The sequence below is a fragment of the Tetrao urogallus genome (genome assembly GCF_951394365.1).
Source record: "Tetrao urogallus genome assembly, chromosome: 22".
Taxonomy (NCBI): Eukaryota; Metazoa; Chordata; class Aves; order Galliformes; family Phasianidae; genus Tetrao; species Tetrao urogallus.
In genome coordinates this window covers 2345546-2355714 of record NC_136835.1, presented here as the reverse complement: position 1 = coordinate 2355714, position 10169 = coordinate 2345546, and the positions used below count along the sequence as shown (strand labels likewise).

The window sequence follows — 10169 nt, the reverse complement described above, 5'->3', positions numbered from 1 at the left end:
GCATCACACAAGGCAATATGGAGAATATCCCAGCTATCCCAGCTGAAACCAGGCCATCCTCCAAGGGCCAACCCACCTTCTGTGCAGCCAGACCCTCTGAGTGGGCAGCACTGCAGCAATCCCAGCTGTCCTGCTGCATCCCCAAGACGACACTCCAAACCAAAACCCACTTTTCTCATTTCTCTCCCTTGCAGGCTGCAGCATCCCCGAGCCCAGCTGATCTGCCCAACGCGCTGCCCCACGGCTGCCCCGCTCCCCAGCTGCCCCCATTCACCCCCCTGACCCACAGCCCACCTCCTGCCCTGGACCCCATGCCCTACGGCTGCCCAGCAGAGGGCTGGCCCTGCCACCCTCCATCCCCCTACACACCCCTCGCCTGCTGCTGTGCTGCCTGCAGCCCCCCACACACCGACCCCAAGGTCCCACAACGTTTCCCCTGCCCTGGCACGGATTGCTCGGGCTGCCTGCCACCCACTGACGACTTCTTCAGGAGGGACAGGAGCTGGGACATCTGTTACAGCTAATGGGGAGGGGCTGCACGCTGCCTTCACGTTGGCATCGTTGCCTGGGAACTGCATACGGTTGCACTGCCTCCAACTCATCACTACTCGCACATGGTGTTGTCACTACATTCATCCTCCTGTTTTCTGTGGTCGGCGGTAGCTTTTTATTTGGTCTTTATTTTATTCCCTGGTTTTGTTTTTTTTTAAGAACTCCCCCCCAGCTGCCTTACCAAACCCGTGTCACCAACACCAGCTCTTTGTGTCACAAATAAATCATTTCATACTCACAGTGCCCATTGCTTGTGTGCTGAATGCCAGCAACTTTCTCTTTGGCTAATGATGGAGGCTCACAAAAATGAGGAAGAAGTCCTCAACCCCCAGCACACCTCCAGTTCTTCAGCTTCCACAGTAATGTTCTCTGGTGGCTCTTGCAACTGAATACCTTCCCTCTGCCCAGAGCTGGAGGCACTCAAACACGTGTACTGCTGGCAGATAGGGAACTTCCTCCATTCTACCAAAAAAAACAACCAACAAACCCAACCAATATTGCTCCACCTTCATCAAGGTGCAACAACCTTCAGTGATGCTTTCCTCTCTTCCCTGTTTTCACCTGGTCAGAATCATAGAATGGCCTGGGTTGCAAAGGAGCACAATGCTCATCCAGTTCCAACCTCTGCTGTGTGCAGGTCACCAACCAGCAGCCCAGGCTGCCCAGAGCCACATCCAGCCTGGCCTTGAATGCCTGCAGGGATGGGGCATCCACAGCCTCCTTGGGCAGCCTATTCCAGTGCTCAGAGCCAGCCTGAGCACCAAACCTGCTATAAATAGGAGTCAGCAGCTGTGCTGCTGCTGCAGATAAAAGTGCCATCACCTCTGTGATGCTCCAACACTTGTCATTTAATGGTGCTGGAGGTGCTTTGTTCTCTGTGGGGTTATGGTCACCTCCTGCCCCAACGCTGCTGAGCTCCTCGATGCCTCACACTTTGAAGTCCATCCTCACCAACATTAAACAGCCACGGGAGGATGAGGATAAGGCTGAGGCGAGATGTTTGAGGCTGCTGGTGGAAATGGGATGACCACATCCCCCCCGTGGGCTGGCTGCATTAGCAAGAACTGCCAGAGTGTGTTCGTGCACAGCAAAGGAAACAACATGTGCCAATGAGTTGCAAGCATACAAGGAGAGCGCCCACGTTAGCACAGCAGGGCTGGCACTGTCCCCATCTGTTAACTAAGTCACTCTCCATCCCTGGCTGCCATTTCCCATTTCCCTGCTGCACTTCTTTATGCTGTTCTGCAGTTCCCCATAGCAAGGGGGCTGCAGTCACCAATCCCCAGTGCTGTGTCAACTGCTGCACACGTGCAGTGCAAGCCGAAGCTCGCCCCTTGTTGACACAAGGATTCCTGGGCTGATTGTGAACTGGGAGGAAAAAACAACAGAGGGGGAAACCATTCAAAGGCTGACGGTGGATTTTCTGGCCGTGAAGAGCACGTTATTTCCCCGCTTTCCTCCCTTGTAAAAGCTGATTACATGACAGTGGCTCATGCCGTAGCTCTAACAGAACTGGCACAGCGCTACCAAGCGCCGGTCCTTGCCAGGTGGGACAAACACGTGGGCACTCAGAAATGAGGATCTCCCCACTCTGAGCACGAACAGCTCCGGCAGCAGCCTGCAGTTACAGAGAAAATAAAGGGCTCTTATTGTAACCGGTTGCTCAGAGGATCTGATCAAAAAGCTTTCCTTGCCAGCCGCCCAATGGTTTTTCCATGGTGCCACTTGGAAGCGTTTGTTCAGCGTTAATGAGCCTTTGTTCTCTTCTTATCTGAAGCCACGGGTAGGAAGAGATAAAGTGTGCAAACAAGGGGTATTAGCGCTGCCAGCGCTGCTGATGTTATAAAAGGGACATTCCTCCTCAAAACAGCTGCAAGAAGTGGAGATCCTGCGATCAGACCCAAAGGGATGAAATTCATTTTGGCACAGAACGGCGCGGGGATCATTGCTGAGCCGCGGGAGGGATCGTCTCAAGGTCGAGAAAGAGAATTTATTCCCCACTTTTCCTCGTCAATGCAGTTCTCACTCATTTGGGTCTCCTTACAGCATCCCATCAAAGCAAGGAAGCACATGCTTGAGCCGGCCCGTGCCCAGATACATGCAAATTTATGCAAACACATGCAAATAGGCGCCCGCTTTTTTTTTGTCAGAGGGCGCCGGCAGGTTTGTAGGCATGATGTAGTGAGAAGCGGTAGCCAACCAGCAAAGAGGAGGGATGAGGAAGTCAGGAGGTCTCTAATCGGGATTCCTGCATTTCTTAAGAGCTTTTGTTTGGATCTGCAAAACAGTCGTTGAAGGGTTTGCAGGGCTCGCAAGTGCCTAACAAAGCCTTGCTGCATCGAGTTAATGGGCGATGGAGGAAGTCACGGGGGTGATTTAAGAGATTTGCCCTTCAACTTAATCAGCTCAGCCCCAGTGGAAGAAAACAACTCTGCAAGGCTGAGAGAACAGCAACATGCAGAGCGTGCACTGGGGATGAGAACCTCTGTGTTGGCTGTCCCAGCAGAGCTCTCACCCCCTGCAGGCACCTGCCTTCACTCCTCCTGCCCCGCACACCGCCAGCTGATTGCACAGCAATTCACAAATCATTTCACAGAAAGGATAAGAACTTCTTAACGTGGGACGAGGACAGGAGAGAAGCCGCGCCACGCGCTTGCTCTCACAAACATCTGCTCTCCTTTCAAGGGTTGGGGTGAGCGATGGGGCAATGGAGAGCTGATTCAGCTCCCTTCCTCAAAGTGCTAAGAGCAGGGAGAGCAGCAGCTTGCAGGAACAAGCTGCTCCTCCTCCCTTGGAGGTCTTCAGTTCAGCCGTGGCCCTGGAAACTGCAGTCTTGGTGCCGACCTCTTCGGTCCAGTCTTTCTCCCCCTCCCCCCCAGGTTTGTGCATCCCAAGGACAGTCGAGCTCATTGCACATCACAGAGGCTTCAGCGTTTCACCCAGTGCCCCCGCACAGGATGCGAGCAGGGCTTGGAGCAGTATTTCTCAACCATTGCTACCAAGGACCATCTTGTGTCCTGGCTGCCCTTTGCCACCAAATCAAAGCTTGGCTGCATGTTAAATGTTTGCTCGTTTGTGTCACGGGATTATTAGCATTCCCTGTTGACAAAATAAGCTTCTCTGCCATCTCAGAGCTTATCTCTTGATATCTCCCATGCTACTCGTGGTCCAAAGGCCACAGGTTGAGAAACACTGCCATCCCACCCCAGCGTATAGATTCTGGGGGCAGAGACACGCTGGTTAACCATCCTCATGGTTGTTCTATGGGGCTTCATGCCACAGGCTGAAGCTGAAGCCATTCCAACCTAGGATCTGGCATTTCGGCAGCAGGAAATGAATGTTGATGTGACTTTCCCTCTCTTCAGCAAATGCCTGACCTGCCAAAAAAAAAAATATGCAAAGGTATTATTGTATGGTGTATTATATGATATATATATGGTGAATTATAATGCACCATGTGAAGCTGTGGGGAGTGACAGTCACAAGCTGCGTGTGGACACTGAGATGCATACACCCCCCCCCCCCCCATTATATACTCCCAGACTAAATATACATTCTAACTCACTGAGACTAAAATAAGCTCCAGGAGCCCTTTCATACCCATAGACATGAAACCTCATCTTCCCTTGAGTCATGCTGCCATGGGGGAACAGCTGTAGATTGGCATAGCACAGCTGTGGTTCAGTAGGCATGGTGGTGGTGGGCTGATGGTTGGACTTGATGATCTTAGAGGTCTTTTCCAACCTTAACGATCCATTGGTTCTAAAGCCTGCTTTGTGCTCCTTCATTTTGGATTTGCTGAAGTAGGGATCCCCCAGCAAGCTCAGCCCCGTGCCACACAACTTGGCCAGCACTGCTGGCACACAGCGTCCTCACAGAATCACAGAATGGCCAGGGTTGGGATGGACCTCAGAGGATGACGAATCTCCAACCCCCTGCCACATGCAGGGCCTCCAACCTTCACATTTAATACCAGACCAGGCTGCCCAGGCTGTCCTCCCTGTTTCCTCCGTTAAAGGCAGAGGGCACTGGTGCAGCAGGAACCTGGTGCAGCAGGAACACTCACCTGGTCCCCAGCTTTCCCAGAAGGAGCCATGTGGATCGGCTGGTCGTTGTCTAAGTTTCGGATGCTCGGGTCTGCCCCGTGGTCAAGGAGCAATTGAATGATTTCCTTCTGGTTCTTGTCGCCATGCAGCGCAGCTGCCATGTGCAGAGCTGTGTTTCCATGAGCCTAAAAATAAAGAAAAACCCTCTGAAGGGTTGTGCCCCTTTTTTAGAACTGCCCTCGTAATGGACATCAAGAAACCTCACGCCATTTCTCATCCAGAGCCGAGAGAGTATCCCTACCCTTGTTCCCCATACATGGCTTCAGCAGGAGGTGCTCCAGAAGGCACTGCAGAAGTGTGCAGAGAGCCAGAGCTCCAGCAGCTCACATCCCTCCATGCACCACAGGCTGAGCAGGGGAGCTCAGCATGAGGCATGGCACCTGCCCATGCAACCCTAACGCTGCCCACTGGGGTATGACCCGTAACGGTTTGACACGGCGAGCAGCAAGCATGCAGATGCACAAGGAGAGGTATTTTTAGTCGGCACCAAGTCTCGCTGTGGCAGCTGTATCTGTTTGTTCCTCACTGAAACAATCAGACGTTTCTGATGAGTTTGGGAAAGATGGGCACAGATGGCACCAACTGCGAAAAGGGGCGTGTGTGATTTTCACCTCCTTTTTACCAGCCAGACATCAGAGACTTGGAAGCACGAAACAAAACAGCAAATTAGAATGGAAATCTCAATAGCTATTTGCAGGCAAGGCATTTTTACAAGCACCGAACAAGCAGACACTTGTCAATTTTACCATCCCATAAACTCAAGAGAAAGTTTATAAAGTCCTTATACGAATGCTCATTAAAAAGGAAACGTCTGCATTTGTTTGCTGCATCTTGGTGGCAGAGGCACTAGATAGCTTCCAAGCCCAGGCACAAGGCCATGAGGGCCAGGCCAGCTGGCAGGGCTTGATCTTGAAGCCCCTCCACTGATTTTAGTGGGACTTGTGTGAGCCACAGTTTCAGAGCACATCTGGGCTCTCGAAATGGGTGAGATGAAAAATGCCTCAGAACCTTCAATGGTTTTCTCATCGTGAGATCCACAGTCGATTGAATTTGGAATGAGACAACTTGCAGCAAGGAAAGGGTGAGCCAGAAAAGCCGAAACACAAAATCTCCATTTTCTTCTCTTTGTCGTGCTTGGAAGAGGTAGGAAGCCCAGATAGGAGCAGCCAACCCTGCCACTACATTTCTCCCTGTCCCAGGCATCCCACCAACAAAGCTCCAAGCGATCCTATCGCGGTAAGAAGCTCTCCAGCATTGTGATCAAGAGACAACAGCAGACTCCCCTGGACAAGATAGCACGTGCCTGATGGCTCTTAAAAGATACAGAAAGAATGCAGTAAAAGAAAAATGAAAACCCAGTGTAATTGCATACACACTAAACCAAACATGTTTTCCCATCCTCCAGCCCAAAAGGTTGGGTTTTGTGCCCTAGCAAACAGCTCAGCTCTGCAGGAGCACCCAAATCTTTCCCCAGAGCTGCACAGAGGTGGCAGCTGCTGGGCTCTCTGGCTGACAGTGCAGGGCAATTGCTCAGCACACACAGGAATGTCAGGATCTCTGCTCAGGAGGATGGGTGCAACTGATGGAGCTGCAAGATAGTGTCACTGCTTTGTGTCTGCTCAGAGGTGAAGCGTGGGGCAGGCAGGGGGTGGGTGACAGCAGCAGGGCTGGGAAGCTCCCAGCTCATTCAGGATGGCCGTGCCCACAGAAACACCACACTGAGGCAACATCTCAGCTCGGTAAGCAGTGCCTGACTCCATGCATTTAGCACTGGAGCTTTGTCCCTTGCTGTGCAGGGCACTGCCGGGGCAGGTTACCAACACACAGCTGCCCCAAACACTGCCAACAGCAAAGCATCACATCACTGCTGAGCTATTTTCTTAACCTTAACCCTAACGCTAACCTTCAGCCCAGTGTCATAAAGTTCCCATCCCTCCCCAAGAAATCATTTCCCACATCCCTCTCCCCCCCATTATTTGTCTTGCTGCCAGGGCTCAGCCCAAGCCCTGCACTAAGTCCCATGTGAGTGCCTCTTTGCTGCTCGAAAACATGTCTGGGAGGGGAGCCAGTGCTTTCTGCACTGCTTCTGTCTGGGCTCACCTTGCTGTTGATGAAGTCCTTGGATTTGAAAGCATTCAGCTCCAGGAAGTAGCGGAGCAGAGAGACGTTCCCATCCTGGACGGTGTAATGAAGAACTGTCTTGTTGCTTTTCACATCCTATTTCAGTGCAGACAAACACAACCAAATGAGAATCTTTCCGCAGAGCATCTTAAGGCAGAATCCCCGTACCAACAAATGGCAGGGGGACAAACGAGGGATGGGGAGAAGCAGTTCCTACCCGGCTGTAGATGGAAGCTCCCGCCTGCACCAGCTGCTGCACACAGGTCTCCAGCTCCCAGCTCTGGTGCTGCAGCTCTTCACTCTGCTGTTCTGGCAGTGCCAGGCGGCCCCGGTCCCGCAGCAGTGTGTTGTGGGCCAGGACAGCACAGTGCAGAGGGGTATGGCCTGGGGAGGGAGTGACGATGGTCCCCATCAGAGCAGCACCGTAAGGGGAGGATGTGAGCTCTTGATGGAGCTGTGGGTGTCTCTGCTCACTGAGGCGAGTTGGACCAGGTAGCCTTTAAGGGTCCTTTCCACTCCAAAGATACTATGCACATATCTTGGCAAGGGTGTCTTTAAGCCCCGAGACCTTTCTCTAATTCCAAAAGTCCCACTCTGGCTGCACAGACAATTTGGAGGCATTTTGGTGTGTACTCGGCTCCATGTGTGCACTGAGGCACCACTGAGCTCTGTGACATTTGAGCTTCCAGCAGCGATGCCTCTGAGCCCACCACCCCACACATCAGCCGACCCCAATGCACATCAGCATCAGCCACTGACATCAGTGGCATCACTTCTTTCTTTCTTTCTTTTAGGACCACAATAAAATGCTTGTGCATAAGGTCTCACCTTCAAAATCCTTCATTTCTAAATCGAGAGGGAGGCCTTGTGAAAGAATCACCTGGGAGTGACAGAGAATTGGGACAATTTTAGCTCAGCAGAACGTTGTCCGAATCACAACAGTCAGAGCTAACAAAAGATGGGAAAAGACCACCAACCAACCCCCCCAGAAGAGGCAATTAGACAAGAGGTAATTATAATTTAACTGTAGGCTAAGCAGTTTGGCACTAGATTTTGGCACGCTGAGTCCTATTTCCTAGCAGGGATGTCACTCAGGTTCGCACAAGGTGATCACGTTCCCTAAGTCCCCTAAAACGAACCCAAGAATATCCCGTTGGGTTCTACTAGATTCTCAGTTCCTAAAATTGAGCTCAAGGGTGTTAACTTCCTCACACTTCCCCTGCATTGAGCACAGGCATACCTTGATCACACTGCTTCACGTTTGTTCCAAGTTACTCTTAGCAAGGATAAGCATGCAGGAGTGACACAGTGGTCTGCAGGTGAGCATTGCTTGGGTTTAGAAGGGAGCAAAAGAAGTGCCTTAAAGAACAGATCTGATGTGATGCTGCCAAATAGCTCCTTGTCTGAACCACCACAGATTGTGTGTATTTTGCTCTGGACTGAAGGCAGCATGTTGTTCATTACAGCATCTTGCATGGGGATTTGGCTGCGCGGTGACTCATCCCAACCCCGTCGTGATGGACAAGGAGAAGGATTACTCAGAAACGTTAGGGCTTGTGCTCTCTTATCATAACAAGAATAAAATATACCCAAAGCAAACACTGACAAGAGGCTTTGAGCTGATGTGTAGAGATTAGACGTCTCAGGTGTTAAGAAGAAGAACAAAACCAAAAAATGCCGTTGCATGTCATGCCTGTGACCCGGGCGAGGAGCAAACCCACGTGCACTATTCCTTGCTCCCTCTGATTCCTCTTTTAATGTTTAAAAAATAAACACTGAGAAGAATAAAACAGATTCATTTCCACCACTCCAGTTGGCACTGATGGAATTATCTGAATGCACGGTGCTTTAAATGAAACACCTGCTTTCCAAAGAACTGCCCGCGTTATACATTAACCATCGCTGCTGGCCCTCCCAGGACGTGTGCCAAGCAGAACTGATGGCTGCTGGAGCTGTATATCCCATGGCTTTGGGTTTATCCAACACCCTGCAGTCTTGTTCAACCCAAGTGAGCCCACCTCATCCAGCCCTCCATCAGCTCAGCAGGAAGAATTTATTCTCTCCTACAGATAAGCTGGGGAGATTCCTTCTGTGATGGTGTTGGCTGCAAATCCTAAATTAATAAAAAAAAAAACCCTGGGAAGATATTAACATGAATGGAAAAATACACTTTTTTCTCCTCTTAAAATCTTAATTGCTTACAGACATCTTCCCTTCTGAAAGTTCCTTAAAGACGGCGATAATGAGAAGATAACATAGGCTTACATTGCTAGCAATTAAACCATAAAAGCTTTTCCTACCTGGAGAACCTGGGCATACCCATACGTTGCAGCAAGGTGCAGAGCTGACTGCCCTTTGTTGTCTACAGCATTGACATCTGCTCCTGCCTGGATCAAATCGTGGACGATCGCTGGCTGCCGGGCAGTGACGGCCACCAGGAGCGGGGTCTGGAATGGCAGCACAGCAGAGAGCCCTGAGAGTCTGGAAGGAGATGTGATCATAAAAAAAGAAAGGGAGAGGCAGGCTGGGTCGGACGGGATCTAGAAGGCCAAGGGTTGTGGTGCACAAGCCGAGGGGAGCTCACAGGCAGATTTAGAGCCCCGTGGCACCGTAAGTGGGGGCACTTCCAGCTCCTGCTGAGCTCTCCTGCCCTAATTCAGATGGCAAATCAAGTGCAGTGCTTTCAGAGTGCCAGAGCAAGGCATAGCAACTGCTCAGAGCTACTCCTGCAGTAACAGGGAGGCTGAAGGGGATTTTCACAGCATTGGCTGCTCTCAGCCACGCAGCCTGCGCCATCCCAAATGCTGCTGTTTGCAGGAGGTGCTCAGCATTACCTTTCCTCTGTGTTCCTTGACATCGAGTCTCCGCAGCTCCTTCATGCGCTCTGCAGCTGCCAACGTAAACGCCCTCATACCTTTAGCTGCATAAATATGTAGAATTCTAAGACAGTAAATAAAGACATCGATCACTGCTTGGCCATGGATCACCCTGGAAGCAAACAGTTTTACAGGGTAACAGCACTGCTTTGGGGGTTTTATACCCAGAGTTCCCCCAGACTATGCCATAACCCCAAGGGCTTGAGGTTCAGATAACCCCATTTCCAGGAACTGGGTTTCCTACCTCAATATAACTGCTGCTTTCCCAATCCCTCAGCACCCTGGGTTTTGCCCTGCTGGCTCCTTTCCACATCAGCACTTTCCCTTGGGTGAGCTTGACACTTGTGCCACGATGTACCAAAGTCCCCCACAAACTCAGCGTTGGGGCTCCCACTGGTTTGGGGTCACCCATCCCTGCGTGCCATGGTAGCATAAAACCTTGGCACAAGGAACCCTAGCAGCCCAATTTGCTCCTCTCCAGACAGCAACATTCAACACTTCTTAGTCATATAAA

General features: G+C 51.2%; 1 protein-coding gene across 1 annotated transcript; it reads right to left on the bottom strand.

The window, feature by feature from the left end:
- Positions 1–3857: 3857 nt before the first annotated feature.
- On the bottom strand, positions 3858–10080 carry NFKBID (NFKB inhibitor delta; the record flags this gene model as incomplete). The annotated part of the gene is made up of 8 exons (XM_079545865.1): positions 3858–3929; positions 4619–4783; positions 6759–6875; positions 6997–7163; positions 7608–7659; positions 9080–9226; positions 9614–9767; positions 10064–10080. 8 exons carry the CDS (start codon positions 10078–10080, stop codon positions 3858–3860), a joined length of 891 nt encoding a protein of 296 aa, XP_079401991.1.
- Positions 10081–10169: the final 89 nt, after the last annotated feature.